The 19,105-nt window shown below is 32.3% G+C and overlaps 2 protein-coding genes across 4 annotated transcripts in view; one reads left to right on the plus strand and one right to left on the minus strand.

The window, feature by feature from the left end:
- The first annotated feature begins 2,593 nt into the window (after positions 1 to 2,593).
- Positions 2,594 to 4,953, plus strand: LOC131845911 (uncharacterized). 2 transcript variants are annotated; one of them, XM_059195066.1, is made up of 2 exons: positions 2,594 to 3,135; positions 3,828 to 4,953. In XM_059195066.1, the coding sequence occupies exons 1-2, from the start codon at positions 2,776 to 2,778 to the stop codon at positions 4,377 to 4,379; spliced, it is 912 nt and encodes a 303-aa protein (XP_059051049.1). In that variant the 5' UTR covers positions 2,594 to 2,775; the 3' UTR covers positions 4,380 to 4,953. The 2 variants fall into 2 exon arrangements, with proteins under 2 accessions (XP_059051049.1, XP_059051050.1); XM_059195067.1 differs by having other exon boundaries at positions 2,596 to 3,063.
- Positions 4,954 to 10,927: 5,974 nt separating this feature from the next.
- LOC131845868 (uncharacterized) overlaps positions 10,928 to 19,105 on the minus strand; it is an 88,768-nt gene continuing 80,590 nt past the window's right edge. For both annotated transcript variants that reach the window (XM_059195012.1, XM_059195011.1), the window contains 8 exons: positions 18,343 to 18,495; positions 16,108 to 16,839; positions 15,441 to 15,674; positions 14,755 to 14,986; positions 14,075 to 14,283; positions 12,826 to 13,289; positions 12,419 to 12,529; positions 10,928 to 11,619 (listed from right to left, as the gene is read on the minus strand). In XM_059195012.1, coding sequence (XP_059050995.1) covers positions 11,392 to 11,619; positions 12,419 to 12,529; positions 12,826 to 13,289; positions 14,075 to 14,283; positions 14,755 to 14,986; positions 15,441 to 15,674; positions 16,108 to 16,839; positions 18,343 to 18,495 — 2,363 coding nt within the window. In that variant the 3' untranslated portion in view covers positions 10,928 to 11,391. The remainder of the gene's footprint in view (positions 11,620 to 12,418; positions 12,530 to 12,825; positions 13,290 to 14,074; positions 14,284 to 14,754; positions 14,987 to 15,440; positions 15,675 to 16,107; positions 16,840 to 18,342; positions 18,496 to 19,105) is intronic.

Here is a 19,105-nt window from a genome sequence, read left to right on the forward strand (position 1 = left end):
GTACAGCATTATTTTTAAGATCAACAGTCGATACAATTCCACAAACTATTAGATCAAGTAACGAAATACGTACTTGTCGAATTTTAAAAAGTCGTCAGCCAGCTTATATTATGTATTACCTGTGGGCAGGATATCTCACGATACTGCTAGTATTTTATGGGATTGTTTGACAACACAACCAATTTATAATGGATTTTAAAGTTGATGGGCCCCCTATGTAGGTGTCTATTCATTATACGGGGTCACATCTATATATTTAAGTTTCCGTACAAAAATCTTACAGTTAGTTGGTGCAAGCGAATCCAATACTTTCTTACCTTGATAACCTTAATATCAGTACATGTGAATATTTTAAAAATAACTGTCGCACTATCTTATAATAACACAACTTACACCTACTTACAAAGTATGTTGTCTACTAGTGTTTTATCTTACCTGCTTTATGTAGTGGCTGTAAATCTAAATGATTAATCGTATCACGTTTTTAAACTGTGATCGTTTTCAAATAAAAAAAAATAGTAACCTAATTATATAGCTTCGAACGAATAAGATATAATTAATCTACTGTAGATAAACAGAAAAGGTATATCTTATACCTATTTCGCATGATTTTAGGCACTCAAAATATTCTATTATCAGCCGGAAACGGAAATAATAAACATACTACGACGTGAGATAAAATTATGCCTGATACTTAACAACTTTGTGTGTCAGTTTAAATAATTATGAATAATCCGGTAATGACACTAATAAAAAACCAAATTAATTGGAGAAACTACGCTAGACCCACCCTCGGCCACGTTGAATTGCAATAGTTACGAGTATACTCAAAGAAATGTGGACATATGAAGTGTTGTGAAGACTACGTCGATCGACCTGGGATTACCTTTATTATTAAATGATTTATTGATTTATTATGCTTATACATGTAATATCGTAGGGATGACAAAAATAGTGAAACATATTCCCCGACCATCCCTTATACCAGAGACAAGATAATATTACATACTTATACCACAGATAATATAATATTACATACTTATACTAAACTAGCTGCACCTAGGACTTCGTCCGCGTGGAATTTAACTTTATTTTTCTAAAATAAAAGTAGCCTAAGTTATTACATCAGCTACCTGCCAAAAAAAGTGCTGTCAAAATCGGTCCAGCTATTTCAGAGATTAGCCGGAATAAACAGACCGACAGACAGACAGACCAAAATTTTAAAAAGTGGTTTTTTGGTATATTTACATATTTATATATATATATATATATATGCATGTAGTAAAAAACGGTTATTTCAATATTACAAATAGACACTCCAATTTTATTTAGGTATATGCATCGAGCATCGATGTATAGATGTACAGATATTTAAAAAGGTTGTTGTGCCAGTTGAATAATCATTGTTTCAATTATTTGTCTAAATTGTCTAATTAAATTATGTGTCTATTTATTTAGATATTCCAAAATTGTATACGACTTGCTAGAAAATATTTCTTTTATTTAAATAATTAAAAAAATAGTGTTATCAGTTGACTCAAAACAACTAAGGAGGTATCTGCTTTATTTAAAACTGGCTGTGCCCGCGACTTCGCGTGGAAACTAACTCTTTTTTTAAATAAAATATTTTTTCTAAAATAAAAGTAGCCTAAGTTACTCTTTATTACATCAGCTATCTGCCAAAAAAAGTCCCGTCATAATCGGTCCAGCCATTTCAGAGATTAGCCGGAACAAACAGATAGACAAAAATTGTAAAAAAAAAATGTATTAGTGTATGTACCGTATTTATATTCATATGCATGTAGTAAAAAATGGTTATTTCAATATTACAAACAGACACTCGCAATTTTATTTATACATATGTATGTATGTGTTATACAATATAATTAGTAAAACGTTATTGTTTAAAATTTTTTTTTAAAGCCTGAATATAAATACTGAGTAGAGGTCAAGTTTGAATTTGTAGGGCTGTAGCTTTCAAAATATAATATCCTAGCTACCCGCCCCAAATTAGCACGGTTGGACATGTATTATATGTACCTATATATAAACCGTCCTCCTGAATCACTATATATTGCTGAAAACTGCATTAATATCCATTGCGTAGTTTAAAAGATATAAGCGAACAGACAGACGGGGGCGATTTGTTTTACTATGTAAAGATTATACAACTATTTCATACAATTTTTTCCTTATTTCACCAGTTTAAGATACACAAAGTTAAAGAGAACAAAGCCCGGACCAAAAGAAGGGTAATGTGAAATGAAACCCTGTCGTATGTATTATATTTATCCCGCAATTCTATTACTTTTATTGGATTAATCACAGTTTCTGTTCTGTAAACTTCTGTGACATGGATGACATTTTAACTAACGCTAGGAAGGTAGCAGAGAAAAAGATGGACAAATTGATGCATGGATATGTAAGAAAGAGACAGCTATATAACACAGATAACAATTTTATTAAAACACCTATTTCATGTAATTTCAACCGTATGTAGACGGCGTAAAGATGGTATTGCATTTTACCACATGTACGTAGTACTTACTACATATCGGATCGATGTCATTGCCTTATCGAGTGAAGCAGCGCAGCGCAACTTGTCGAGCTAAACAAACTCCACTCGAATTCATTCGATCCGATCGCCATTTTGTTGAATACATTCAACTCGTGATAGGCACATTTGACTCGATATGCGTTCATGTTTAATCGTTTATTAGATAATAATTTTGGCGGCAAATTGATTATAAAGTGAGTGAGATTTATTAAATCAGCATGAAGAAGAAGTACTCGTCCATAGCGTGGCAATTTTTCGACCGCATTGAGAATGAAAACAGATGCATTGCAGTGTTGTGTAAACTATGTGATACTCAATATAAGTTTTTCGGTAATACAACAAACTTACGAGTACATTTGAAAAACAAGCATCCGCTACAGTGGGAATTGGCATTAAACGGCAGTTTGGATGACAGTAATTTTCAGATAGAAGATGATGAATCTAATCAGTCAGCGGTATCTCCAAAACGGAAATCTTATTCAACAAGGTCCTACAAAGATAAAAACGTACGTTATTCAGTATCAGTTGATAATACAAGAAACACAAGAGAACGGATACCGAAAATTGAAATACAAAGGGTATAAAGAACTTCTGTTTAGGTTATAATGGGCATTGATAGAAACTTGACAAACTAATTTGTTTCTTTATTCTATTATCTGTGGTATTAGTCAAATAATTTAAATAGATAGGTACTTCATCGATCACCAATCGATTGTGATCGATTATAAAAATGATGTTCTGCACTGCATAAATTTCCATCGACATTTCGATATATCTACACTAGATAGGTAATATGTTTTGTAAACATACAATATTCTCCAATATTTAATAAATACTATATAAGTTTTTTTTAATGGATGATAATATAACAATGTATGCACCTGCGCTAACGGTTTGCGCTGTCGGGACACCAGTGGAGGCTGAGTCAGGTCAGTTATCCTAATGTTGCCAATTCCAGGGGAGACCGCGTGGAGGCAAACTTGACATGGTACATTGCGAGAAATGGGGTCACTCATCACAATCACAATGGGGACTCCCATTGCTAATATACCGCAATATAATATTAGTAGTTTTTGGCATTGGTTGATATTTTTCTGACAACTTTTATATTTTTAGTACCCAATTCTGCATTTTTAACAAACGACATAAAGAGGTAACATACAAACACACTTTCGCATTTATAATATTAGCCAGTAGGTTTATCTAGGTAATCAGAAATAACTACCATATTATAGACACATATTAACACAATATTCTTTTCCAATTGCAGATAGACGTGTTATCAGATGTTGATAATGATAATAGAGACAACGAAGACACAGAGGCTACATTCAACCTGGTAAGACAGTTGCACGAAGGCTCAGATGAGGAGTGGTTGGTAGACGACCAATACCAAACTACATACACCCCAACATCTAAAAAAGTATTGTATAGAAAAATAAAGAGGGAAGTACAAACACCACCGAGAAGATTGCCCTCCCGACCGGTAAATTATGAGAAATCACCGGTAGTTATAGAGAATACAATTTACAGAGATGAGTGTTCTGTATTTGGGGAATATGTTGCGAATAAATTAAGAAAATTAAAGGTATCACGAACCCGTAGTAATTTACAGCAGTTAATAACAACAATACTGTGGCAAGCTGAGTATGGAACATATGATAATGCAAACACTGTTAAAAGAGTGCTAATGCATTCTGTACAAGAGTCTGAGCTTGAAACGGGTACGATTCATCCCGATCTAGACGTAAATGTAGAAGGGGAGGAGGTTATTGAACAGCCAGATGACATACCAAACCAAAGTATGGAAGTAGAGGGTTAAGGGCTACACATTCAAATTGAATTCTTAGAATATTTGCATTATCTAATATATAAAATTCTCGTGTGACGGAATTTGGTAAATCCTCCGAAATGGCTTTACCGATTATTATGAAAATTTGTATGATAAGATTATACGGGTAGGTCTGAGAATCGACCAACATCTATTTTTCTTACCCCTCAATCATAAAGGTAGGAACCAGGTATATATTTTATTAAAAAAATCATTTTGAAGTTTTCATGATTCAGCATTAAAATATACACATTTTTGCACTGCTACCATGAACCCTGTTTTTAATAGCGATTTAATGTATGTGGCAAAACAACGTTTACGGGGTCAGCTCGTTTCTCGATAAAAAAATATTTAGTCCAAATAATTATTTAATAAATAGAATTATTTTCTACTGAGTTTCGTACACATAAATATATTATTGCATACATTAACTTCGCATTAAATACTTTTCAAAATCAGAAAATTCTAAATGTTGATGATGAGCAATTAAAAGTATAATAAAAAATACATATTGTCTAATATTGCATGATTCATATATGAAAACATGGGATTGTTTTGAATTGTCTCATTATCATTATCATTGAGCAGAACTTATGTTTGCATGTCCCTCGTCCCCTCTTTTTTTTATACTACGATGGTGGCACCGGATGGACCGACCATCGTAGTATAAAAAAATGATGATAAATAGTCACCATAGCCTAAGACAGAATACGTGAAAATATTCTACAACAACAATTAAACTAATTGAAATTTTGTGCATAAGATAAGACAACTAATATCAACGGTTCACACTAGTCGAATTTTATTAAATAATTGTGTTTTAGAATTATAAGTAACTAAATAACTTGATTTGTACCAAAAAAGATTATCAATATTTCATTCGCATGAACAATTCAAACCAGTATAAAAATATGAAAAAATGTGTAATGTGTTTTAAATTGGAATTATTAAGAATTTTTAGAATAACGAAAACGATACCTTTATATTTACAGTAATATTAAATTAAGCGTAGTAGAGCGGAACGTAAATATTTACGGCAAAACTACGATTGAAAGTATTGCTATAGTACTGGTGTGAGTTCTGAAGGAGTGTCTAATAAAATTACGATGTAGGTAACATCGTAATTTTATTGGACACACTCCTTTTAAGCGAACAATGCATAAAAATTCATTAAGTACCTACAGAATTATTTTTTGCGCAGTTATTGTATACCTGTGACAACTCAAAGTAGGCGTCGAATCGTCTAATGAATTAATGTACATGACATTAATTCAATAACGTGATTTGATTGTATAATTGAATTAAGTCTCTTGTATATTGTACACTCACATACATAAATATATGGGTAACATCATATTCGCATCATAATGAGGCGTCTTTGTTATGTAACATTGATTTCAATTAGACATAATACCCACATCATATATTTTTATCGTTAAGTAAGTATATCAAGTTACAAAAATGTCCAAAGTATAACTTTATATACTGAAAGTATAATATTATCTGTAATAAAATAATGTTGATATTAAAAAAATTGTTTTGTTTTTCGTCATTTAAAAGCAATGTATTTGTTTTATGCTTTTACTTAATTTATTTTATTGTTTTAGTTTAGTGATCAATACAGCAATAACTCCATGGTATAGCCCATTTTTCAACTATTTTCGAGAGGAACATATTCTATTGGTTTGAAGATATGCATATGTATAGGTAATATTGTTTAAAATTTGTACACAATTGTAGAGTGCTAGTCACAATGGTATCCACTGTGTAATTTATTGAGATCGTTGGGAGTTTCAAGATGAATAAGTTCCCATGCCATGCCATAAAGACAATGACAACTTGGATTCAGTTCCAAAGTCTAGCTGCAAAGCATTATCTCAGCTCATCGTAACAAATTTACTAGTAATTAACCACGATAGTTTCCAGGGATAGGTGGAGTCACTCGAAGTCAACTTGGCATGGAAAACTACTAGCAATTAGGTCACAAATTTCCTTTACTAACAATTCCCTCCCTCCTTACTAAAAGTGCAGGTAAATACTTATAGCTCGCTCCACTTTCTACCAGCACTGAGTAGCGGTCGATGACACTGATACCTGATACCTACTTATTATTTTTATTGAGCAATGTAGCCTTCTGGTACATTATGCAGGAAATATCCTTTTGCATTCTATTACTAAAAAAACGGTGACTATCATAAAGTATTGAGTATGTTTTTATTACCTAATAATTTATATTAAAATTTGTTACTTTTCTTACCCATGTTTGATAAAAACTTTGATAATTACCCGATTATACCAAATTGTTTGTTTTATTAATTTTATAGCAGAGTATATAATCATTATCTTCTATTCAAATTCGAATAGGAGCGTTCGGCCTCTTGTGCACGTCTTATGTGGATTACTATCCCTACCGTATAGTTCGGCTAGCTACTTCAATTGAGAACAACTCTACTTATGTGGTATAAATTTTGGGTCCAAATAAGTAATCAACACCCTTGAGGTTTTATTAAGTAAGTATTGAAAGATTGTACCCATAGGTATATTAAATTTTTTCATTTATTGCCTTCTTCGAAGAATTCTTCGGAACGATCAATGGAACACAAGCATATACCTATTCGTATTTAGACGGAATGTGCGTAATGCCTGCTATGAATGTTTGCGCAAATCCGAACGGTAGCCAGCGATGAGGTAAGCCATCACAGACTATGAATTAAAAAAACAAAAAATGTATTAAGTAACAGTAAGACGATAAGGTCTAATGGGGGGGAATGGGATTGTTAGTAATGTGGACTAATGAACCCATTGCTAGCAATGTACCATGTCAGATCGACCTCCACGCGGTTCCCCCTGGAAACCATCCTGATACATTCCCGGTGAATTTGTCACGTTGGGCTAACTGATCTGACTTCATGTTCGTCTTATCATCCTCCACTGGTGCCCCGCCAGCGTAAACCGTTAGCGCAGGCGGGTGCACCATTCCATTATCATCCTTTAAAAGATAAGGTCTAATGTGGTATACGAAATTCGACCCACTGCTGTAGTCATGCAGTTTATTTTGCACGAGTCTTGTTACTCGTATATTTTGAGACGCCATTTCGACAAATCTAGCTGTGAGTCATCGATTCAAATACAGATCACAGAGCGTGAAATTCACATAAATAATCATTAAACGTAAGATAAAACGGGATTTTTACGAGAGTTATTCGTGGGAATATTGGAACTACCGTAATCTAAGGCAATTGTTCTTAGAAAGAAATAATGAAAACCGAATAAAATAAAAAAATACCATGAAATTAATAATATATTACGTATAAAAAGAGGTGGTGCAGATATTATTGAATTTAAAAAGGAAGACAATGAGAGCGTCTTAGCCTAGTGGTTAACTAGTTTGAATTACATCTAAAGTCATGAGTTACAATCTGACCAAAACCAAAAAAGGTGAAACACCTACACATGACTATTATTCCAGATGGGATAGTCAAAGGTATTTACAATTGTCGATGTTTTGATGAATGCAACTGTAGACATGAGTGCATTTCCTTCGGTATACCTATTTAAATCCTACCATCGTCTCTCGGATAAATTTTTGGTGTGATATCGGAGTTTACTTCACCGGAGTATCAGTCAGTACCTAATGTAAGTATGATATATTTTGGATGAAGCCTAATTTATACTGACGTCCACGAATCATGATTAGTAATACCACTACTCCTCGATGCTCTCATAAAAAGAAAGATCGTCTATAATATCACAAAATGTATCATTCTTGTGTCTAACATCTAAATTGACCTCCATATAAATACATATATTACGTATTTCTGCTAGGAAAAAGATTCACGATGCTTTCCAGGGGGAAACACGAGGAGGTCAACCTGACATGGCACATTGCTAGCAATAGTGATAGTGTTAGTAGCACACATTACTAACAATTCCGTTCCAGCCAACCTACAGAAGTTAAATATATCAGACCTTAGAAGAGACACGTCATCGGGGTACCATGACGTACCAGAATATCCTATACCTAATGTATTTTGTTATTTTAAATGCTTCATAAAAATTTGTTGGAGTAAAATATCATAGTATAATTATCATAGTAAAATCATATAGTAAAATATCAAAGACAAAAAGACTAACATGGCATATTGTTTATTCATATAAAAAACGATAACTTACTACTACAGAGACTTAACAGTAGGTACTTAAATTTAAATAACATTATATATGACCGTACAATTTTTTTACAAATGTTATATCAAAACATAATGATCACCAAGTACAGTCGGCTTCATAAATATATTATGTGACAGAGTGATCAATAGTGTTGGCAGCAAAGCATGTAAGCAAATTATTACTTTTAAGGCATAAAAATTATATAAACTGAGTACCTATTAAGTATGCAATATAACAATATTTTGTAATATTTTGGTTCTGTAATGTTATATAAATAATTCTGTACTTTGTCACATTTACATTTTATTGGAAATGTGTAGAAATAATCAGAGTTGTCAGTAATGTTACTGTGACAAATAGTGTCTTATGTGTGGTAATATTCTTCTTCATGCTACGATTTGTATAAGGTTGACCATACACCTCTATACAATCAATATTAAAGTAACATTAACAATGATAATTAATTTTTACTTATAATATAGGCACTATAGTATTATTATGACCTTACTTTGGAAATTTCACGTTAACGTAATATAATATGCTTACTGTATATATATAGCATTGTTCTGAAAATGTGTGACAGTAAATATTTAGTACCTGAATATGATTTAATATTTCTAAATGGATGTTAAATATATTTCCAACCTTTCAAACTTTCTATAAAATTAAATAATGATCCATTAGATTACAAAATAATCATCGAATTCAGTGCAGAATTGGCAAAAATAATATGTATAATATACGCTGTAAAAAATAGAAAACAGTTAATTGGGAATTGCTTCCTCATTGAAATGTAAGTACAATACAACAAAACTATTTGAAACATTTATTTATAATAGATTTAAGTAAATAAATTTCATTTATCAAATGACAGGATAACACGCAGGATTATCCGAAAAATTTAGTAGTTAATAAATTGTTGTTTTGTTCATAACATATTATTTAATTATTATAAAAATAAAAATTAAATAGGGTTAAGCATCCACTATGATTTTTAGTAGGTATAGCATACCTATAGGTAGAGTCAACAGCAACAATATGTAATTACTTATATACCTTGTTAATAACAATTCGTAAAAAAATTCAACAATGCCACTGCGACATAGACTGATGTTTATACCTTGTTAGAATAACAAATAATACGTAAAAAATGTCAAGAGTACTACTGTGACATAGTACTGATGTTGTACATATTATTACCTGTGACATTACACTCTTTTTTGTTCTAGAATACAATACCTATAACATGATAAGGTTACGTTTTTTAATTATACACTATCGTTCCTACTGTTACTTCTAAAAATAATTTAATATGCTGTATATTTACAAATGCGTGTTGCAAAGTGAAATTTATGATAATTTTATGACATTTCTAATTACATTTATTATTAAAAAATACACTGGAAAGGTGGACCTCACATTTGCAGTCGTAAACCAAATTCTAAATGGATGCTATTATGTTTTAACATATAAAATAGAGCTATAATAGATGAACCGATGAACAGATTGACCATTTCTTTTTAAATATTCAAAAGCAGATATATATTTTTTCTGTACAGGTACAATTTAGAGACTACAATCAATGCAGGTGAGATTGAATAACAATATTATAGGAAGTATACTAAAAGTGATCTTTAAAACTAAAACAAATTTTAAAGTTAGATATTAAGGCACAAATGATAATATTTTATAAAAAAAATACATAATTGATTACATTAAGGGTAGTACATATTACTAGAAAACCATTTAACTGTGTTATACATTTCTGGAATAACTACTCCCTTTCCTTTAAAAAATTATATAACAATAATTTCATCCAAATTGAAATAATTATTTCATGACGACACCTTAGTGTCTACTACTACTTCGCTCTTTCTATAATGTTTATATTAAATAGGTACAATTTTGATCGTCTGTAGACATAATAACAGGTACGACAAGGACGGCAATTGCTTAGATCTAAAATTTATAAGACTTCATAATAGCAGGTATAATGTACTCTTTAAAAAAATATGCATTGCTTTATCACAGCGAATATATTGATAGGCACCTAATTAATTAATGCATAATATTCAACTAAATCTAATATTTTTATTAGGTATTCGTCGCATTGCATTTTATACGACCAGTTTACATATCTAAGAAGTGTTAAAAATTGAAATAGCTACGTTTTATTTGATTACCATTTTCTTAAATATACTTTCGAATATAACTCACACAAATGAAATAAATTGTCTTTTAAGTATTATTTTTTTATGTATAACTAATACTAAAAGCAAAGAGAAAAGTAATTGATAATTTTCTGTACATATTGGCATAGTTATGGAGTTATGGAGTGTCAACCATACGACTTAAAACGAATTATACGACATATTTAATTGGCAGCACTGAATTAACTTCCTATATGAAAATATAATAATAAATATTCGCTTTAAGTCTCATAAAGTGGTTAGGCTAGCAGTCTAATATAAATTGATTACAAAGATAAGGTGTTTAAAAATATTACGTAAATAGTTTTCAATAGTTTATTATACAAGTAGCTTCTATTTTTCAATGAAGGACTCTATATTTATCCTCTATAAAATAAAAATTCCGTACATAAACATTTTTTTCTTAAAATAGCATAAAACGCATTTACAGTTTTTTCATAAACCAAGGTAATAAGTCTATACAAAAACTCGTTATTGTTTGTTTGTCAAAAAATTGTCGTGTTTAGCGTCCGATGATCAGTTTTAACAAAATGTATTTTCATTTTAGTAGATTTCTAAACGCCATATACTTACAAAAAATGAGACCTGAAATGACGATGCGTCGTCACGTGTGGTCGAGGTGGTCACGTGTAACAGTTGTCTTCATCGGCGTGGTCTGAACAGTCGATGGTACCGTCACACAGCTGCGCGAGAGTGATGCACCTGCCGTCGACGCAACGCAATTCCCCGCTGGGGCAGGGCGACGCGTGTGCACTCATCGAGCCCGGATTCCCTCCTGTAAACTCTTCTTCATCACTTTTAGTGACGGTACTGTTCCTTTCAACCGACTCGTCCTTTTCTTCTTGTGCTTTCTGCAAAGAAACAGTTTTATATATAATTATAAAACTGTAATTAATTTCCAGTATTTAAAAAATACTAATCATTTGTGACTAAGAACTATCCCGATTACCTCTGCTTTCGAAACAAAACGAACACATTATAATAGGCCCATTCTTTAACAACACATAGACAGGGACACAAATTAAAAATCTATCTCTTTTACCATTGGCATTTCAAAACAAATATTGTATTGATTATGGTTTATAAGTACATAGAACAGACCTCTGCTCTATGAGTATATTTGCTCACTTTAATAATTTCCTAAAGTAGGATTAATCAACACATCGGAATTAATATCTAATGCTACAAAATATTGTACTCAAAGAACTCCTACTATTTGAAGTACCATTATAGACCGTAAGTGTGTCGACAATTTGTATTGCTTTTGTGTAAAGACTGACAGGGCTGACCAAGCCTAAGAGAGATAGAGAAATATGAAGGTGAGAAAGGAAGACCCCAGCAGTGTGTTAATAATTTACTTACATGGCTTACAAAATTTACTACAAAATTTACTACTCCTATAAAATAACGTAATAGAAACGTTATTTTCATACAATTTTATGTAAATTCGCTTTGAATTTACCAAATAATTTTGACTATTAATCATTCCCAAATCTCAATACTTTAGTCATTTTTTGTAACATTCACACACAAATTTGAAAGTTTTTTATAATGTTTGAATTTAATCGATTGAACAATCAAGTTTCGTCAACCACAATGGAATATACGAACAGAGCTGTGTCTATTAAAATAACAAGGAGTTTTTTTTACCTTCAACATTGCAGCTCCATTTATTACTCTTTCCAACTTGTTAATCGATTTATCAAGGCGCGTGGGTCTCATTTTAGGTATAGTTGGTGCTGCATTGTCTTGAGCTTCATCCTGTGCAAATATATATGATAATTTTAGTAAATTTGTAAGTTTCATAAAATAGAGTCGTTAATGGGTTATTGATTATTGTACAGATAGACAAATTATAGTATAAGTGTCATGACATCTTAATCATCTGGAATGACAATGCATTAGCGCTATCACAGACATCATACGATGATGCGATGCCGTGGTGCTGTTCATATATCTATATAGGTGACGGTTACCGCATATTATCAGGTGGGTCCACAGATCATTTGTCATTCTAGTTAAATATTTAAAAAAAAGTCGAAAGAAATAATACTAACGTTCAACATTGCATCATCATTGATGACCCTTTCGAACTTATTGTTCGACTTATCAACATGTGACATCATCGCATGCTCCTCTACTGGCGGAGGTGGAGCACCACGGAGAGATCCTCTCTGCATGTTGAATGGTGTCTTATTAATTAACTTTTTGTTAGGAAATTTCGGCTCCTTATCAAACTCTGCAAAAATATCATCGACATTCACATCTTCACCTGATTCTAGTTCTACTTCAGATTTAGATTTTCGTTTATCTACAATATTAGATTTTTCGGAATTGGGAAATTTTCTTGGTACTGGTGGAGTTTCGTTTTCATCAACTGGTTTGTTTATCGATGGTGCTCGGAGCCCTGGTCTTGTATATGGTGTTAGACGTGACGGTGATGGCCGTCGAGTGAAGTTCCTTTTCAGGGCATTGGTACTATCGCTGGTGATGAGCAATTCCTTGCTGCTGTCATTTTCACCTATAACACGACAATCTAATATTACTACATGTACAGTATGTATGTAGGTATATACAAGTTAATAAAAATAACAAAAATAGTATCGAAACTGTACCTGAAACGGGAGATGTTATTATCTACCTATTTTAATATTCTAATGATTTTTGCATGTATGGTTTTTTTTTATTTATAGTAATATTTACCGCTTCCTTTGTGGCGACATACTTTCGGCCTATTTTTTTCTTTTTAATTATCCTGTACATGTGTTCCATTGTATTTTTACCCGTAATACCCTAATTATACATAAATAGTTATTACTTATGCATTTTCAAGACTCCTGTTGCATACTCTAAAAATATTTGCCTATCATATTTACCTATACTAGATGTAAATTTTCATAATTAAATCTTTTTCTGTTAAACATGCATGTATGGTTGTGTCGAAAGGGTTAGAAAGATAGACAGCATAATTGTACAACAGACCGCTCATGATCCCATATCGGTCATGGTTATCCATGGTATAATAAATTGTCAACCTACTAAATGGGCAGTATTAATTTTATTTTCTTTTCACTGTATATTCAAATTGACACGTCTATTAAATAGTCAGTGTACAGAAAATTAAATAAGTAGTAATAAATAACACAAAACAAAGTCTATTAATCCAAATAAATTCTAGAATAACCATAAAAAACATTTTTCAAATCAAATCAAATCTGATAACCATTTAGGACATTTTAGCCACTTATTAACGTCATGCTTTTTGTATCTATATGGTATAATAGTAATTTTGTTCTGTATTGTTACCTGTTCTATGTAAATATGCGCTGCCTTGAGGAGGTAATCTGTAAGGTCTGTGAACAGCTGGTGCTGGCGCAGATCCTGCTGACTCCTCACCCTGCTCCGCTCGCCCTGAACGCGACTCGCACAAGTCTTCCGATTCATCTTCACCATCCGGACAGTCCGCATAACCATCACATAACCAACGTTTCAGAATACAGCCTCCCGAACGACAGCTGAAATATATTTATTTAATAAAATTAGAATTCGATAATAACACTGCAATAGAAAAAAGAAATATCGTACTTCCTACATCCTACCAAGTCACTGCAAGGTAAAAATTGTATTGTTATAAAAATTAGCTTAAATTGTATGTATCTAGTGATTTACTTCTAGTTCTCCGATGTTAGAAATATCTAGGTATAAAATATCAAATTTAATGCGAAAGATTAGTTCTGTGCGGTAGATTAGTTCTGTGACAACGGTCGAATCCAGTATCAAGTGATACTTTTACAACGACTTCAACGGTTCAACGACCTCTGGTGCGACAGTCGAAATGTAGCCTAACTTGTAATGTAACCTGGTAAAGCATATTAGTTTTTTATCTTTTTTACTATAATTTTCAGTCCTATCATTTCCCTTCCATCTTTTCCATCAGTTTATAGCTCTCCAGATAAATCAATCATTTGTAACATTATATCATTTACCGGAATTCATTGGCGTCACACAATACACAAGTGGATTCGTCTTCTCCAGAAGGGCAGTCTGCAGTTCCATCACAGATCCAATCTCTTGGCACGCATGTACCATCTCCGCAGCTGAACTCACGAGGAAAGCAAGGGGTTTTTGCAGCTACGCAGTTGTTCGTTGAATACTGGTTGCAGTTAAATGCGGCTACCAAATCACCGGGGATTTGTCCATCACAATTGTCAACAATTGCTGAAAATTATGTAAATTTTACTTTTTAGGAAATATTAATTAACCCGTCGTGGGTTAAGAGTTCGTATGTTTTTTGAGACAAAAGATAGTTTTATATCTATCTTCACGTTATTTCATTAGTAAAAAGGTAAGAAATAGTTAGATAGACAGGACACACTTTCTCATTTACATTATAATATTAATCTGAATAGCTAGCAGCTTGTACTAGTAGCTATAGACAAACTGTATTTTATTATATTTGAGTAACTCATTGTGCACTTACTATATATTTGTGATATCTTTTTATTTAAAGAAATCTTAAGAGGTGACTTAAATGCCAGAGTTTCGAAAACCAAAAAGTTCGATGTCATAGTCAGTAAAAATCTTTATTACCAGAAACATATTCCAGTAGTACGATAATCGGCTGTTATGCTTATATTTGTTATGCTTATGCTTATATGTTATTCGCACTAACCTTTACAAAGATTGTAGCAAGGCATCTTTGCGGGATATGGTGGCGGGTTACACTCGGGCTCAAGTAAGGCACATGTGAATTGCCTCACACGGTCACTACAATTCGTAGCTACCAAATACTCAATCTGAGGTATCAGTGTCGATATATCCACTCCTTTAAAACTTAAAGCAGCTCCAGCTAAGTCGTAGGGCAGCACACCGCGACACAACGCCAGGCGAGTAGAACGACATTGTACTGAAAACAATGTCATTACTTTCAATTGAGTAGTTTATTGGAGATGTCTTCTTGCTGTTAAATAATGATTGGTTAATATTAAAATTGTAGCAAGGAACTGCTCATGACCAGCGATAGTGCGGCCACGATCACCGTCACGTTTAACACCTTATATGAGATCAGGGCTTCAAGCACAATTAATAAATATATAATTATTTTGTAATAATATTAACCAATCAATTATAATAACATAGCAGGTATCTAATGTATATAAATGTTATTGTAATTAATAAAATACAAATATAACATTTATTGAAGGCTGTGCGTAATTAAAGTGATACAAGTGCAACCGGTGTAAATCCTTTGATGAATGTAAGTGATTAGTTTAGACAACAAAAACTGACCTCAAAAACCGCATGCTTCCCGTGGAATAAATAACAATGATCTAGCTTACCATCGGCGTTGATATTTACTGGATACTTTTTTGTAGTAGCGTCGTCTTTATCTCGCCATGTTGGGAGTGTGGGTGAAACTCTGGTATTGTAAAGGGAGCTCTGTGTAGTGGATTTCATTTTTTCTGCATCTTCAATGGAGATACCAAAAAGTTTAGAATGACCTGATGTGAAATTGACGTCTAAATTTGTTGGTTGTCGGCTATAAAACTCTTGAACTTCTATCGGGATTTCAGGTTTTCTAGTATATTCTTGTTGAACATTTACTTGTTTTTCAACCTGTTCTGGTACGCTCACAATAATTGGTTCTTTATTAAAAGGCACGTAAGGTTTTACTGGTGATTCAATAGTCCTTGTAGAATATTTTTCTCCATAATTCGAGAAATCATTAATAGTCTCTGCTTTAAATATAGTTTCTGTGTTAGCGCTACTAACTGCAGTTCCTTCTTTAAAATAAATAGCCAAAGGTTTCTCAGGTTTCTGTGTAATATGGGGTTTAAGAGTAGAATCCTCTGGTAGTTTATTTGATTCTTCTAATAATTTAGACGTCCTTAGTTTCTCGGTGTCGGCCCTTTCATTGCCGTACTGTACCTCCGGTGTTATATGACTAGGAAATACTGGAGGAATAGGTAATTTCCTTGTCGGAACTGGCGTCGTGTTTGTATCTATATTAGGTGTTAAATCGCTATTATTATTTTCTGCATCGTAGAAATCGATTTCTGATGGTTTTGTACCTGTAATTATCGTGTTTAGACAAATTTCGTTAAGGGTGTATATATGAAGGTAAGTGCTGGTAAACAAAAAGTAAATATATTAATATTTTTACGAGATACATTATATTGAACTTTTGTAAGAGCTGCGAAACACACATAAAGTATTTTCTACGCGCTATCCATTACTAGGTTTGTGAGTACAAGTTTGTGAATAGGTGGTGCAAAACTAAACTATCTTATAACATATTTATTTAAAATTAACTGTACGTTGTTGATTTGAGAAGTTTCTAATTTTTATCAAAACTTTCTATTGACTTAAAATTCAAATATGGAAATTCGAAGATTAAGCACATTATAACTACAGTTCAATACGCTGTTTTATCTAAGTAGGTATGAGAAAGGGCTAGTCAAACGAAATTTTGAAAGTACAAACAAGAAAAATATTTTTAATCATCATACTAATATTTCAAATTTTAAATACAACATATAATCGATCTAATATAATCAAGATCGAGTAAATATCGAAATGAACATATGATAATTATTATTCCAAGAACTATTACAATGATTATTTTAACTATATCTGACGTTGACTTTACAGTCGTAGAGGTCATATTATTAGGATATGTACAAGTTTTGTTTTCAAGAATTATCGGAGAAGTGTACACTATTTATCCAAAGGAGATAAGGGTTGTATTTTACATATTCGGTGCAATGTACAAAGTACACAAATTGTTTAACAATTAAAAATACTTCACAATGTTATATAAATATCTATGTATTAGGAGTACATAAGTGTTCTTATGGATTCGTGTTATATGGAGACTACCATTTTTAACATTATAACTAATTTTGTCTATAATTAATTAATCAATGATCAGCATCTAATAAAATTTTGCACAAAGCCACTCAAAGGTTAAATATAAAATTGTGTCTTTCGTTTTGTCTTGCAAAACTACATTATAAAGCATTTTAGCACTAACAGACCAGAGTGACGATTAAAAAATCATAGGCTTGAGTAAAATTTTTGTGAATGCACTAGACAACATTACGATTAAAAACACATTTAGGTTAACCACAAAAGTAAAGTAAGAGGGGCATATTTTGTCCTCTCAGGGTACAATTACTAAGTTACAAGTATGTAGGTATACAACTGAATTCGTCAAGTTATATTTTACCTAGCACGGTCGAATTATCCTTCACAGTAAGAAAGTCCGCATAAGCATCTCGTAAAAAAATACTAAAGGTAATCACAAAACTACATATATACCGCGTGCAACACTCTGTGACTTGAATACGTGTTTGCTATAAAGTGCAAAAGGACAATAAAGATTATAGCCCTCCTTTGTATAAACCCAATAGGTTATCATTGATCACATTAGTTGAACATAGACATAATAGCTTACCTTTCGATAAGTGAATAAAAAATCTAGGATACTGTGGAGACCTTAACGCTGGCTCTATGGAATATAGCGCAATAATAGTGGGATAAGTCATATGGATGGATTCTATTAATATAAATACCATGCTTTCCTGCGTTTTCTTTCTTCTTCGGAGTATGAATTGGTTCTGGAGGTTTATGTTCAGATTTTACTGAATTACTTTCCTTTACCGCCTCTCCTACGACTGGTTCCCAGTAGGTCCCATTGATCGTGTTCACGTCTGAATCCATGGAATCTGTAAATTTATAATTATTTGATTACGTAAAATTAAAATAAGTGAATTGAAAACCCGAGGATGAGCGATTGAAAAACGATTCACTAAAGTTTCTTCTGCTTTGACAAAGATATTCTATAATACCGACATATGTAGGTATATCTGTACAAAAATACTGTGAAATTTATTGTTGTAGTTGTAAATTCTAGTTTGCTATGTTGATATACGTAGGGTTTTTCATGTAGATAGGTACAGGTTACTTTTCACCAATTTAGTCATCAGATCGTTTGCCATTCATGTCAAAAAATGCGAAAGTTATGTCATAAAAGCATGCAACAGATATGTTATAATATTTGCCTATGAAACACTTGTAGTCATTTCGAGCCTCTTGATTAAATTGTATAATAATGTCGTAACTCAGGAGTGAGTAGGTGTTTATTCTTCGTACACCTATTCTTGAAAGTGATAAGATGCATGATCAGTGAAAGCGGGGTTCAAGATGTCAAGCGTGCCCGCTTCTTTGCGGTCACCTCAATATAGAGGTCCATTAATCCTTTGTTATAGTATGTTAGGTACATCACAATAACATGTAGTTAGATAAGTAGGTACTTACCTATACATAATAGTGTCT

The sequence above is a fragment of the Achroia grisella genome, unplaced genomic scaffold (assembly GCF_030625045.1).
Source record: "Achroia grisella isolate CSIRO2021 unplaced genomic scaffold, CSIRO_AGI_Agris_v1 utg487, whole genome shotgun sequence".
NCBI lineage: Eukaryota > Metazoa > Arthropoda > Insecta > Lepidoptera > Pyralidae > Achroia > Achroia grisella.

Bases quoted from the DNA above. Each gene is read 5' to 3' on its own strand.
- LOC131845911 (XM_059195066.1), top strand. From the start codon at position 2,776: ATGAAGAAGAAGTACTCGTCCATAGCGTGGCAATTTTTCGACCGCATT. The intron at 3,136-3,827 runs GTATAAAGAACT...TTCCAATTGCAG, and splicing joins CGAAAATTGAAATACAAAGG to ATAGACGTGTTATCAGATGT.